At 42.8% G+C, this 15,172-nt stretch overlaps 2 protein-coding genes across 10 annotated transcripts in view; both read right to left on the bottom strand.

The window, feature by feature from the left end:
- Positions 1 to 7,712, bottom strand: part of CDC14B (cell division cycle 14B) — a 48,526-nt gene extending 40,814 nt beyond the window's left edge. For all 9 annotated transcript variants that reach the window (XM_054187074.1, XM_054187076.1, XM_054187071.1 and 6 more), the window contains exon 1: positions 7,538 to 7,712. In XM_054187074.1, coding sequence (XP_054043049.1) covers positions 7,538 to 7,712 — 175 coding nt within the window. The remainder of the gene's footprint in view (positions 1 to 7,537) is intronic.
- Positions 7,713 to 10,176: 2,464 nt separating this feature from the next.
- Positions 10,177 to 14,807, bottom strand: PRXL2C (peroxiredoxin like 2C). The gene is made up of 6 exons (XM_054187080.1): positions 14,526 to 14,807; positions 13,929 to 13,997; positions 12,352 to 12,405; positions 11,841 to 11,946; positions 11,466 to 11,597; positions 10,177 to 10,833 (listed from the first exon to the last, which is right to left on the bottom strand). Exons 1-6 carry the CDS (start codon positions 14,709 to 14,711, stop codon positions 10,706 to 10,708), a joined length of 675 nt encoding a protein of 224 aa, XP_054043055.1. The 5' UTR covers positions 14,712 to 14,807; the 3' UTR covers positions 10,177 to 10,705.
- Between the last annotated feature and the right edge of the window lie 365 nt (positions 14,808 to 15,172).

Here is a 15,172-nt window from a genome sequence, read left to right as displayed (position 1 = left end):
GTTCTTTCCCAAAGTGTTCCAGGAAAGCTACCTGTTTGACGACGTTGTAATATAGCAGGAGCCTGTCTTGCACCCATGCACACAGGAGACACCCACCTCCTGTTGGCAACAGACCCCACCTGTTGCACGCCAAGTACCAACACACACACACCCCCCAACTAAGCCACAATCTCTCAGCACCTCATAGCACCTATTTTAAACTAAACGGCAAAGTGCACTTGAACTGAAACACAAGCACTTCCTATCTTCCCATAAAACAACTATTTTGACAGTAGTGGCATGCAATTAAAACCTGCAGGTTACAGACACCGGAGGGATGCAAGGCGGCAAGGGCGCAGCCCACTGCGGCCCACGGGAGCACCAGCAGAGCCACCACCTGGACATCCCCATCCACCTCCCGACCCCAGCCGCCCCCCAAAGCTTGCCTGTAGGCAGGCAGAAGGCACCTTGTGCTTGTTCTATCTTCCCTTGTTAAGCTGAGGGGGAAAAAATAATGCCAGTGGTATTCACAGAGGTATAAATTATTTTTATGGCTGGTGGAGCTGTAGCCCTAGTGAACTTTAAACACGGACTGTGCTGCTGCTGTAAATTGCTGTGCTTGCGGTAATTGGTCAAGAAAAGTTGAGGCCTTGCAGCACTGCAGCAACACTTTTCTTCCTCTTGCTGAAAAAATATCATTATAAAATACATGGATTAAAATTCACCCCTAAAACAAAAGATTTTATTTTTTGCAAACTAATTGCCCAGAATGGATATATTACTTATATATCAAAACAGATCACCTGCATAAAAATGTATAATTTCAAAGTATAATTTCTGATAAAGAAGAACAGTATCTTCTTTTCGAGAAAGCAGGGGGAAAAAAAAGTCACTTCATGTTTCAAAACAAAATCCTTCAGGACAGTACACCAGGAAAGGAGTCCCCATGTCTATATTTCAACACGCTCATGCTCAGTTCTCACCTATGTACAGCAATATCTCAGGGGGTGGAGGCAGACACCACCACCAAAAAGCGTACATTTCAGTACTATGTGCTAAATGCACATTTCACTAGAACAGCAGCCTGATGTGAATCGTTTGGCTTAAACATTTACAGGTCAGGTGCAACCAGTGGGATGTACAGTAACTCTTGAGCAAGTCAGGCACTTATTTCCTTACTCTCTCAGCAAAAGGAAGGTACCAAACTTGCTTATTCAGTTTCTAATAGTCCCACCTTGTAGGCACAGCAGCTCCGTACTAGATGGGAAGTGCATTACCTGCTTAGGAACTTCTGCACCTCCCAGCTCTTACCAAGGCATCTCCTGAAAACCGGCCAAAAGATAAAATTTAGAGTAGTGCTGTGCATTTTCAGGAGTGACTAAACTGGCCCACAAAGGGAAACATACGTGTGGAGAAGCAAGTGCACCAATACCGCAACTGGATGCAAAATGCGCTACAGGGAAAACTGCTTCAAAGAAAACCAGTCCTGGGAAAATGTTTAGACCAACACTTTGGGGGTAGAGGGAACCCCAGCTTCCCACAGCTCTCCTGCATCTGTCCCCACCACTGTGTTACTCCCTGTGCTCTGCCAAGGTGAATTTTTGTGAATCAAAAACTGTAACAGGTATCCTAGCACAGTAGTTAAAAAAAAGGCAGAAAAAGGGGAAAAAAAGCTGCTTTGCTTGTTTACTTCCCTCTGTTCGGAGAATGAGAGCTAAGGGGGTGAGAGGGGGGTGGTGCAGGAATGAAGGCAAAGGAGGAAGCAGAAAGGAGAACTGACAGGATATGATATCTAGGGATTGTGTTTAAACTGGTATTGCTAGATTAAACACATGTCACACTACAGCCCCAAGCTAGAATTTCACACCACTTCTAACACGATTTAATGGCTAGATGCCACCAGGTTCCTTACAAGGTAAAGTTTTCTGTAGTAAGCTTGCTTATCCAGGCCACTGGGGGTTAACAGTGGGAATACACAGCCAGAGTATTCCCTAGATGGCATCTGTCCTTCAGATCCAGTCTAATTATTGACTTAAACTGAGATCTCAGTGTACACAAACAACATTCACATCATCGAAGTCTGGGCAGAATGGCCGTAGTACTCAAACTAACCCCGTACCTTCTTGCACACCAGCTTCTTCACATAAAGTCACTTTCGAAAATATAAAAGCACTACGCAGAGTTATCCAAAAATCCTCAAATACAACTTAAGCATCAAAATTAAAAGAAATATATTTGCACAGGTCAAAGACGTAAAATAATTTAGCACTTTGCTCCTGAACAGGATTTGTAGTAACAGAATCACTTGCATCCTCAGCATTCCTACTTCTACTGAAAATCTTCGCAGCTTTTTCAAAAACATCCAACAAAAATAAGAATTCCTATCTTGAGTGAACAGTGTGTACATCGTCTTTTGAATCGCTGTTGGCATTCAATTCTGTACTGGTATCCCTGGATCATGTTAATTGTTGCTATTCTTAAAACACCTGAAAGAATTCGAGTTTAATGAATTTACAGAAGTACCTCACAATAATAGCATTTTGTGTCAAATGCCAGTATCCTGACAAGCTGTCTGCTCCTGAGCACCGCTAACAATTGCTCCCCATTATGTAAGCAGCGGGCTACATCTTTTTAACATGTTTCCCAATGGGGAGATTTTAGAAATGAGCTACACAGAGAAGTCCTTTCCCATAAATGTATTTACCTTTCTACTGGCTTACTAGTCCAATATCAGACAAATGCTCACCATTTCTGTTTTTGCAAACACATTCTCAGTTCTGTTTACAGTAGGCAAGGATCAGTGTGTTGATTTTTGAATAGGAGTAACACACACTGAGAAAGAATTCCTTCATTAAGGAACTGATTGCAGGATGAGGGCTTACACATAAAATACACTACAGCACTGATAAACTGATTTCACTAGAACTCCACAAAGGTTTGGACTCCAGGACCAAGGCTTCCATTTTATTATTTTTGTGCTTCCTTTGCTAATTTTAGCTTTTTAGTATTTCGTTTACATATGAGCTGCTTGAGCACTTCCAGATTCCTGCAAATTTCTGATAAAAGGTCATCCTAAAACTATCAAACTAGAGCAGACCTGTCTAATCGTCTCTCAGAAGAACAAGAGTAAGGCTCACTGCCTTAAACGCTGCGTCTGCACTGTAATTAGGAGATATGACTGCAGTATGTTAGATATACTTCAATTACAGTTAATTTTGTTAGCCTCATATAATAAAAGTTAAAATATAGGAACACAGATGTCACTGTAGGCAATTAATTTGAGTAAGCATACAACGTACAACAAAATGAGCCTGCATACCCCTATCCGAGGACTGTGTTACCATAGCTTTGCTACTGCTGGTACATGAACTGGTGAGATTAAAGCTAGCACAAGCATGTCTACACAAGCTGTAATAATCACACATCTGATTGCAGTGTGCATACAGGAGGAAAAGCTTTTTGCTTCATTTTCAGATCTACAGTGTTCTGTGGCAACAGACATGTAGAAAACTGATAGCTACCACTTCAAAATCACGTTAATGTGAATATAGAGATGACAAAATAATCTTCTTCCCTCTACTCTCAGTAAGCGTGACGCTTCTCGGGATCTGCTGCACGGGCCTTGGAGAAAGAAATTTTAGTAACTCAAGAGACAACTAAACACCAAACAGGCACTCCCTGCAGAGCAAATCTGCATATGATCAGGAAAGATTATTTAATAAAAAAAGGTAAATTCTACAGTTCTATTGTTAAACAGATGCTTTAAATGAGAAATTCAGAGGAGACTGACGGTGCAACGAAAACCAACATTAGTCTGTTTTGAATTACCAGGAATGTAACCAGACTTACTTACTATTGTAAGAGGAGGGTATTTCTAAATTCAGAATTGGTACATGGTATCTAGTTGTGTTTGATTTAAAAGACTCCAAAATATCAGGAAGACACATGAGAAAACATAAAAGACAAATCCTGTTGCAATGTCAAGACGAAAAGCAAAATTGTACGAGATTTTCTTTTTAGTCATTCTATCCTGGAACAGATTCATTCACTCATCACTATGGTATTTCAAATATAAGTGATGATAGAGTTGGCAATTAGAATAACAACCTGGCCTCTGCAAAAGCAAATGAAAGCACACTAAAAAGCTAAAGGAACTTTTTATTTAACAGAAACTATGAAAAAAAAAACATTTTCAGGGCCACGTCATGCCTGACCAACACCACTGTTACTTTACTCAATAAAGTCCTTGCACTCTGCTGCTCTTGTCCGATACACAAGACTACTTCATACATGTTCATGCACTTTCAGTGCTGGATGAGATACTAAAAGCCTTAAACCCATATTTAAAATATTAACTTTGAGAAAGACTCGCAAGTAAGTGAGGTCATATTGATAAAAGGGTAAATACAACTTTTGTACTGAGATAGTTGTATAATGAAAACTAACTGAAAGTGTTGATAGTCAGAATGTAGGAAAGCTTAATGATACTCAGTAGAAGTGTCCTTAGCATTCAAAAAAAAACCATTTTTTTTTCCATAATACACAAGGTTTAGAATGACAAGCCAGCAATACCAGAAAAAAAACAAAAGACAACTCAATGGTTTGTAAAAAAAACAACATAAAACCAAATAAACAACCCACCTACCAATGAACATATTAAACCAAATGCTATTTCATAAAAACTCCAAGTGATGGTGTAAGTCAAACAGTTCTCAATAAAGGAAAAAAAGGCACATACAGTACAGCTTAGACCATCCTTTAGGATGTTAGTTTCTCACTGTAAACAAACTGGATATACATTTAGCAGGAAGACAAATAAATGTGAAGAAACACCCCATGGTGTTATATCACTTAAAATTTAATTCCATGTGCAGTTATTGCAGTTACTTCATTTTAGAATTAACTACTGAAAAAAGGCAAGAGCAAAACACACAACTTTTGCCTGAGGTTTAAGCATTACAATTTCACATCTTCTTTAAAATATTATTTATAAAATCAGAGCAATGACAAAGAAAAGTAGCCAAGGAAAGGAAATCAACAGCTTTTAAGCATCTCACACAGAATTGTTACATTTTCTTTAGATCATATAAACTACTTCTTTCAGAGATCAGAAGGATATGGGAATATGTTTCTAATAAACAGAAGAAATGCATTCAGTTCCAGCAAATTGAATTCATACAAGCAAGCCTCATGCATTAGCTGACAAAGAGAAAATGTTAAGGTGCAGCTTAATAGACCAAACCAAAATTTTTTACAAGAATAGTTTTCCTGATCTAGTCTTGATAGTAAGTAATAATATTTAGATTATTACGATTAAAAATCACTCTTACATATGGCTGATGCATACAATTCATTAGGAAATAAAGAAATGCAATAATTACTGTGAGTATTTTGAGTATAAAATCCATGCAAACAATGCATTGCAAACTTTGCTGTTTATGAATGTAACATCAAGCAAGAAAAGATCCATAGATCTTTACAGCTATTTGGGTTTGTCTTCTGCCTCTGTCTTTTAGCAAAGATGAAAATGAGGGTAGCCTGCAATGTTTTTAACGCGTTTGGCACTGTTTCTGTAAGCAGATAAGCTAACAGAAACCTCTCAGCCTTTACAAAGGCTAAAATATTTACCAGTGACCATTTGCAAGAATTAAGGCCTTATGCTTTAATCTACGTGCAGTCCAGACTTATTAATTCATTTCTCAGAACTGCATTATGAGAAGGCAGAACTGACAGTTCAAAACTTGAAATAACTTTTAAAACAGAAGAATAAAAGGTAAGCCTGTGGGCTAATTATTTTAAGGTTTCTCTTAAAAAAAAAAACTATGACATACCATCGTAATAAAAATTAAGACTATAATTGTTCCATTATTAGAACTGCAGCCACTGTGCACAGTAACAAGATCAAGACAAAATCAAATATTATTAAATATAATAATCTACTGCATTTTAATCAAGTTTGTTATACTGTGTACTGCTGCATATGGCAAAATCCCCCTGAAAAAAAAACACAAGACAAAACCTAGGTGCTCCACTGTGTTACTTAAATGGGTGAACACTTCTCTGGCGGACAAAATGCAGTAATTTAAGGGGCCTACTCAGATGTGTATCATCAGATCCAAGCAACTGCTGCATGAGAACAGTTAGACAGACCTGTTTGCTGGTGGTCTGAGCTGGACTGGACTGCACGGTGCTCTAGGTAGTGAAATTACTTTGATAGCCAGAAGTCATCACCTGCCAAATCAGGGGTTTCTGCATTTAACCTTAAAACTACACCATCATAATTTCCTATATAAATGGTTGCAGTTGTAGAAAAATACACGTGGAGTTATTGTTCTGCATTATAGTTCTGCGTGTAAGTATATACCATTATGTTTCTCTGTGTAGATTAGGCCTAAAATGCTTTATTTTAGGCTGGAGTATTTAGGTTTTTATTCCCTGACAGTATTAGAGCTTTTTAAAAAGAGGAATCTTATATGCTTTGGGAGTTTACATTCTTTCTACACTGCTATGCCCGAATTTTTAAAACAAAACCTTACAGTTTTCTAAACATATTGTTGTCTAGGAGACACACTGGTTAATTGAAGGAACCCCGCTTCTTAGCACAGGTAAGACTGGTGTCTTTTGTCCACACTTACTCTTTGTATTTTTGCTTGCTCTGTCTACAGACAATTTCCCATGTCCTTCACAAAAAAGTGCTAAGTGAGGCTTATTTCTTGTTTTTTTAAAAGAAGTTGTAAATACTACCACTCTCAAATTCTGACACAGGACATAAAGAGTAAATTATTTTTTAAACTTTTTTTCCCTGTCAGGCAAAGTAAACTCAAGCATCTCTTTCAGCTGGGGCACTACTCAAACCTAAATCCAGAATTATTACGGCTGTGATCCAACGCACTTCTCCGCAGAGGTGGGTTCCTGTGCCAAAAACCATGCACGCCTCGAATCGCAGGGCCACCAAGGGGAGGGAGGACCCTGAGCCGGTGGCACTCGAGCGTCAAGGAGAGGTGCGACGCTTGTCCGCTATTTTACCCGTGAGCCAGCAAGCCCAACGCGAGGAGAAAGATCTACATCCCCAATATAGAGAGAAATCTGTTATTTCTGTGTCCCCAGATAAACACGTTTTCCTGGTTCAAACACGTTTTCCCTTTACTCTCTTACGAGAAGAGACAGGCAGCACAAGGCAACTGCTCGGCACGCCCGGAGTTATTAACAACCACCCCGACATTTGCTCTCCGGTACGAAGGGCCGGGCTGGACGCGCATTTCTACAGAACGCTTCACTGTGAAAACGCCACAGGGACGCAAGAACCGACCCATGGCACAAATGTCCGAGGTAGCGACGGCCGCCGGCCCAGCGCCCCGGCGGGGTCACCGGCCACCCCGCGCTGAGGGGAAACTGCCGTCCCTCGGGCGGGGAGAGACGAGACGGGACGGGACGGGACTGGACGGCACACCCCCGCGGCCCCCGCCCGTCCCGCCACCGGCAGCCCGGCCCCTACTTGCGCCTCAACTCTCCCGCCGCGGCGCCAACCACCCCGCCCGCCCCCCGGCACGCCCCTCACCGGCGATCCTCAGGCAGGTCTCCAGCCCGGCGGGGGGAGGCGGCTGCTGCTGCTGCTGCCGCCGCCGCTCCACCTCGCCCCCCGCCGCCCGCGACGCCGCGCCCCGAGTTCTCTTCAGAGCCGGCGGCGCCGGGGTTGCGCGGCGCCGGGCGTCGGCCCAGCTCTTCCGCTTCATGGCGGAGGCGGCCGCGCCGCTACGGTGGGTGCGAGGCGGCACGCCTCATCCTCTCCGCGCCGCTCCCCGCGGGGCTCGGGCCGCCGGAGGGGAGGGACCCGGCGACGACGACGACGACGGCGGCGGCTGACGCGTCTCCCCGGACACCGCCCCCTCCCACCGCCCCATGCACCTACGGCCCCCCCCGCCCCGAGCCAGCGGCAGCTCCCTGCACCCCCGCCCCCCCCCCGCCGCCTCTGATTGGGTCAGCACGGTGTGGCGTCACCAGCGCGGAGCGGCGGGGGTGGTGATGTCATAGCGGCGGCTGTAACAGGTGGGCCGGGGGAGCTTTGAAAATGAGCATTTTGTGTTGGGTTTGGCGAGGTGTCGCAGTCTTCCGGGTGCCTCTCGCGGCACATGGCAGACTAGGGTCCCAAGGGGACGCGACATCGTGTGAGGTCAACTGAAAGCGGTCAGGTATGTGCGGCCGACTTCTGCTTGGAACGTTAAATGGATTTATCTGGAAAGCTAAAATAGCTGGGTTTGAGTCTGCTGCTTAGATGCAGTGGTGCTTTAAAACACACCATTATATTAAGTAGGTGTTGAAGTAGATCAAGCTAGTGGTTAAAACAAGTTCTGAAAAACGCTCCTTCCCCACCTCTGTCTAATTGGCCATGACAAGCTTCTACCATCTGCCTGAGTATGAGGTCAGTGACTATCTCCCGCTGGTTTCCACCTTTCGCTGCATAACTTTTTAAAAATACTTTTTCTAAGTAACAGCAGAGACCTAAAATTCTGCTGACACTTCAAAAACCATTTCTGCCACGAAAGACTGTGGCCGTTGTTGTTCTAATTCATTATGCACGTGCGAATCATTGTCCCACAGGGCTCCAGTGAACTCAGTGAGCTGTGGCCAGGTGCCACACTCCATTTCCACGCAACAAATGCAGGGCTGATGCCCTAATTAGGATTGTTCTTCTGCTGAAGAACAGCACAAGCCTCTGTCAGAGGCCCTGAGAACCTCTGTCTTCTTCCCTCTTTTTGTTTGTCTGTGTTTCGTGAATCTTTCTGAAGAAAAACTTTTAGCTAAGGTTAGTTTTATTTAATGTATTTAAAATGCAGCAATAGAACTACTCCTATTGCATTTAAATTCTACTGAAAGCAGAACAAGCAGAAGAACAGCTAGCCAAACACTGCCTTTAAAATGAGAAGCACCAAGGACGTGAAAGTGAAAAGACTGCTTACCAAAGTGGAACTAGAGCCAGTGTCCTTGTGAGTGATGATCAGGCGAAGGAAGTGGAGTGGAAGGACTGCAAGTACCCTGAGTATTTATCATTCTTTCTCTTTGAAAATAATCTAAGTTTTGTACATTTCTTGTCTTTGTTTTACAAACATAAGACCACTTTTCTAGCTTGCTTTCTGCTGTGGTTTAAGTCACATAGAGGCAACTGCATTACACAGTTTCCAACATACTCAAAAATATCGGTGAGGTGGGGGAGCCCTGGAGGGAGGGGGCAGCTCCTTATTTATGAATGTCGGGGCAGTGGTCACGAAAAGTGACTTTACTCCCCTGAGAGCCCTGGCTGCTGGTCCCAGCCTGTTATGCCAAGTTCTGAGGAAGCCTCTGGCCAGCCCTGAAATCATGTGGGTTCAGAGTCTGCACATGACTACTTTTAGCCCTGTGCCGAGTGCTGTTTAGTCAATACACGGAACTGAACAAAGCAATTTTACATTAATAATATCATCCTTCTAAACACACTGTATCAAAATGCATATGTAATTAATAAGGTGCTAAAGCGTAGTACCTTTAATGGAATTACATTGCTCAGTATCATTATGTTTCTTAAACAAGCCTTTTATTTTTCGTCAAGGAACACTGCATTTAATTTCACATGCTGTCTCCGGAGCTTGCTCTGGGCCTGCCAGTGATCTTAATGGATGCCGGGACAAACCTCTGCACGGAATACTGTTTTACAATTGCATTAGTGTTAAGGCTTAAAAGGGGAGCGAACCTGCAGGTAAGAGATGTATGAACAGCAGCATTTTACAGTGAAGGCCAAAGATCAGAAACTGCAGAGGAGGATATGCTCCTCCATAAATCTTGGACAATCTTATTTTACAATTGCTAAAAAGAAGTGGCTCATGGATGAAAGAGGGCACATCTACTTTAATGAAAGCAATAGATGCTGAACATAAATATTACTAGAAAAATGGATAACATGCAGACAGAACTGCAAACCAAAATGCTGTTGTCCTTATCCCAGTTGTCTAGGACAGAAATAACTAAGGACATTTTTTTCAGAGACTTCTTGCTCTGAGAGAAAGTACACACACAGGGGAGAATATTCTGCTGCAAATCTTCATAGGAAAACAAGTAATTGACTATAGCGTACTCCAAAACTGACAATCTGATCAGAAATATGGTTAAGACACCCTTATCTCTCGTCTTAGACCCACCTTTTCATATGACACAAAAGACAATGGATGACATATTTAAAATATTTATTTAAAACTATAAAATGCATTTCATAATATCTACCAGTGCCAGATGCAAAAGTAGGCATAAGCTTACTCCCAGTGTTTTGAAGTGGGATTTTTCAAGGTATTTTTTAATGCAAGATCGGCACACAGTGCTGGAAGCTTTAAAACATCGATGAGAAGTATTGGATTGAAAGCAAGAATCCCAAGTTCTTCCTGAGCAAACCCAGATTTTTTACTTAAGTATGTCTTGAACACAGGTTTTTAAAATCTATTAGCAAGATTGATGAGGAAATAATGAGCTACAGAACTTTTTGCAATAAGCCTCAGTTGTGTTTTCATTTTTGTTATCTTACACTCAGTGGAAATTGCACTTTTGTGCCCATCTTCAGTGCCAAGTAGTTTACTCTGTTCTAATTTTCTACAAAGGGCTTCAGAAGTCCCATAATGACACAACAGTGCCAATGCTGGTGGGAATTCGCTTGAGAATTGTCCTTGTAGAGCACAAATTAAAAAAATTACATACTGTGTCAGCGTCATACATCAATAATCTGGGGTTTGTTCGTGAAATTTACTGTTTTAACTCCTGCCAGCTGCAAAACTGTGTTAATGGGTACATGATCCAGCCTGTTTTTATCAAGATGCAAAAAATGAACTTCATTACCTGAAATGGAATAAGAATAAACATGTACATGGTTGAATAAAACGTATATTCATTCAAAGACATACGTGAATCAAAGAAGCATTCTGATTTACTACTAGTTCTTGTACAAAAGTATACTAGCTCTATAGCTTGCACAATATACTGTATTCTAAGCAGTGACATAAATTATTTTTTTTTAATTGTTATAAAAGCAAGGAACATTGAGGCATCTAATTGAATTAAATCTGCTGTAGCATGATGTTTCCTAATGATTTGATGAGATGACTTTGTCATAGTGCAGCATCATGCGTTATGCCTCTACTAAAACTGCATGAAATGCCTAGAATCAAATATGAAAGAATGTAAGTGAACACTAGGATGTCAAAAAAAACCCTCCAAACTTCGAGGCACTTCTTCTGTCAGCACTCCTATCGATTTTTGCAGGACTATGATCAGCTTTGTGCCACCTCTGTGGGAGGTGGGACTACACAATGACACCTCCACACGTTCCTTCAGCCAGCAAAATCACACAGTTCAACACAAGACTGTTTCCTTGGGATCCACAGGGACAGCAGCCGAGATTATTTTTTTTGTATTAAAGCAAACAGCTACCAGAGGAGACTGTAACTTTCAAACAAAACAAAGAAGCTCACCTGGGCCTAAAATCAAAGCTCCTCCCTGCTGAGCGGGGTCTCCTTGAAAATCAAAAGCCGGGCCAGTCATTGCTCTCCACACACTCCTGATACTTCCCAGGAATGTGTTTGATTTCACGTGAGGGCTCCGCACTAAACAAAACCACAAAATACCTGTTACCTAAAAATAAAAAAAGTATATAAGGAGAACAACAAAATCAAACAGCTGCTATGAATAATGTAGAGTTTTCTGATTGCAAGTGTTTTGACAAAATACAGCCTACAAGAGACTGTCTGGTGGGCAACTCCCTGTTTACATTGTGATCATACTATTTTATCAGATCATTCTTGTTTTGTTCTGTGTAGGTCCAAACAAGGTGAGAAAATTATTCTTACCTGATACGTTATTACCTTCACCTCTTTTCATGCCAAGTGTTTTATAAATTTCCCTTTGTGGATCTACATACATTTCATGGGTATACCCAGTTAAACTGCAAAAGGGCTGCAAAATACATGCATACAAGAAAAGTAGTATTTTTTAAGGTTAAGACAGTAATTATTTAGGATCTACTGACAGTGGAATACTGCCACCCCACCCCCCAATTTGGAAACCTGTGGATTTGTCATGTTAAATTAAAGGCCAAAAATTTTTAGCCCTGAAGGTCTTACTAAAACAAAGCTTCCAGTGAAATCAAGAAAAGATATTTCCTTAGTGGTTTCTAAACTGAAAGTTTTAGTTATTTTGCTTTATTAATGTACCACTATTAGAATTGCTTCTTGAAAAAGCATACTGTCCTCTTTTCCTGTGGTTGCAAATAACCATCTTTTCACTCAGAGCAAAATCTCTCAATGCAAACCATTAAGACACAACAGAGGATACAATGTATTTAGTGTCTACTTTATTTACCTTGATGTGGTGGTAAGATGACTGTCCGATAACTATAAGCCTCACATTTGCTTCCTAGAACAGAACATGGGTATTGAAACTGTAAAGAGGAGCTCTGTGTTTCTGCACGGCCGCAAAACATTAGCAGAATCTGGTGGCTGGAGTTAATGATCACAGTGCACTCCGTTAAAATTATTTGGAATTAACATCACTTACATGTTTGGAGCCTGCACTTTTGTCTATCACCCACAGTTAGCAGCTACATTAATTTATTAAGTGAGAAATTATTTTTAAGGATAAATTTTAAGTCACAGATGTTTAAATTTTAATTTTTCTGTAGCATTAATAGTGCCATCTTTTCAATTGGTTGCAACCTGCTATGATTTTGGAAATTCAAAATTTCCACTCAGTTGTACCTGCATCTAAAGAAGCAGCATGCAAATACTGATGCACGTACATCTGTGATTTACATATACCGATGCTCATTAATAGATATAACTTGCATCTGTGTGTACTGCTGTCTTCTGCAGGTGCAACATTAGGCCCGAGTCTAAAATAGAGGCCAAAACTTAAGTTCAGATGCCAGTAAAACAGTTAATAAAATACAGTGTTGCTTTAATATTAGGGTATACTACTTGCCTTTCCCATATAGAATCATTTTGCCTGTTATGAAAAGAAGCCCTCCTAAGAACAGAATACTCACACTAAGAAAAGCATGGATGGTTTTGATTCTCTGTATACATTTATTTGAGCAGTCAAATTAAGAAAATGTCATTCTAAGTAACATGGATTGAGCAGTTTAGAAGAACATGTCCTGAGAGGGAGAGCCGCCAAAGAAATCACTCCTTTTCATCCCCAAGTTCCTAGTCCATCTAAGCCTTGATGTCAGCAAGGAGCTGAGTCTCTGTCATCGGCTCTGCTGCTATTGGGAATGACAGAATTTCAATCAGCAGCCTAGAAGAGACAGATAAACCTTCCACATTTAGCAGGGCATCATTGTCTTTCTCTGGTATCTCCTACCACCCAACAAATACCCGTCCATAGCAACCCCTGCGCACTCCATTTCTCCTTTCCGTCACTTTGTCACTCCTGTTTGTGCAGCTGCCTGGAGAACAGGTTACACAACTGATGCAGCTTACAAATAACCATAGAAAAAAGAGACTATTTTTAATCCCGATCAATTTTCTGATTTTGTTCCATGCACAACCATCAGTCAGTCATACCGGCATAATGGAAAGGGCAATAGTTAGTTAGTGGTCAGGAGAAGACAGCTGCCCAGGGCAGTACAAATACCAACAGAAATGCCTGTCAGATGTCTAACTGTTCAGAACACAGCAGAAAAAACAGCACCGAGCTAACAGGGCAGGGAGAAACAACGCTGCTGCAAGTGCATGTAGTGCAGTAAATCCTTTCCTGTGTGTCCTCGGCAGATACATTATGGCTATTGTAGCAAACAATGAAAGTGCTTTCTTCTGAGCCTTTTTTTTTTTTTTTTTTGTTTCCTAGAAGGTTTAAGCCTCATGCCAGCCTGCAGCAGGACATAACAAATCTGCTTGATGACAGCAACCCTGTGTCCATATTAAGGGCAGAGTACTTACTTGTAAAAACGCCTTCGGGACTTTTGCCAGGTCTTCTACATACTCCTTACAGGTGTAACATAAAAAATTCTGCAACACAGTTGGACATGTCAGAAACAGAAATAATTACACAGCAATGAAGCATGAGATTCTGACTTGGGGCACAAACCATTTTGGAGGTGATCACAAACTGGGAACAGGAACAATTACAGTTCTTTGCAGTCACCAAATTTGGATTAGGATCCTGGTTTAATCCAGGCCTGAATGCAGACACTGGGCTTGGGGCCTTGCTAATATTTTTATCTCTGGATATTTTAGGAATGCGAGAGCTGGCTTGCCAGCTGGGAAACTGGGGAACACAATGCTTGTTCCCCTGAACGCACGGTTGAAGAACTACTTCCTTTCTGGCAAATACTGTGTCCTTTTACCAAAGAACGGGGGTTCTTAGAAGCATATAACTGTGTTATATTTTCTTTTCTCTCTGCTCCAGTCACGCTTGTGTAAACCGCCCCCCCCCCCCCCTCCCCCCGCCCCTTCCACAGCGAGTCGGGGCTCCCCTCAGGGACCCCCTGTGAGACTCCCGGCCAACCCGCCCCGGGGCAGCCGTTCTCTCCTCACCCGCACGAACACCACGATGGCTTTTTGCTCCCCGTACAGGGCCTCGAAGGGGACGGTCCTCCCGTCCGCGTCCACCACCGGGCAGCGGGCGGCCTCCCTCAGCTCCCCCGGGAGCTGCCGCCGCTGCCCACCGCCTCGCGCGCTGCCCACCTGCCGCGTAACGGCAGGCGGCGGTGGGCCCGCCATGGCCGACACCCCACCGCCGCCTCGGCCCGGCCCGGCCGGGGAAGGGGGAGGAAGGGAAAGGCGGAGCCGGAGGGGCAAGCTGCCGGGGCTGCGAGGGCGTCGGCTGGTTGCTTTTGCTGGAAGAGAGCCAGGGTCGGCCGGGCCGGGCTTGCAGGCCGCCGGCTGAAGGAGGAGTTAGTGCGTTCAGGGCCGTGGAATAAAGAGAGAGAGAGCGAGAAGTGGAGACCCGCTGTGCGTCGGCCGGCATGGAGTTTGTGCCTAGAAAACAACAAAGTCCAACCGAGCCTCCCAGAAATGGTGTGGAAGCACCAGCAGTGAGGCTGTGATCCGGTCACAGGGTCGGGGTTTTTTTCGGCAGGAGGCCACGGCGTTTCAGAGGCCTGAGGGCGAGTTAGAAAATTATGGTTTTGGGGAACTGTCTGGCTGTTGTGTCAGAAAAAACAGATCCAGGCCTTACTGAA

This window comes from Rissa tridactyla, chromosome Z (genome assembly GCF_028500815.1).
Source record: "Rissa tridactyla isolate bRisTri1 chromosome Z, bRisTri1.patW.cur.20221130, whole genome shotgun sequence".
Taxonomy (NCBI): Eukaryota; Metazoa; Chordata; class Aves; order Charadriiformes; family Laridae; genus Rissa; species Rissa tridactyla.
This window is presented reverse-complemented; position numbering and strand designations above follow the sequence as displayed.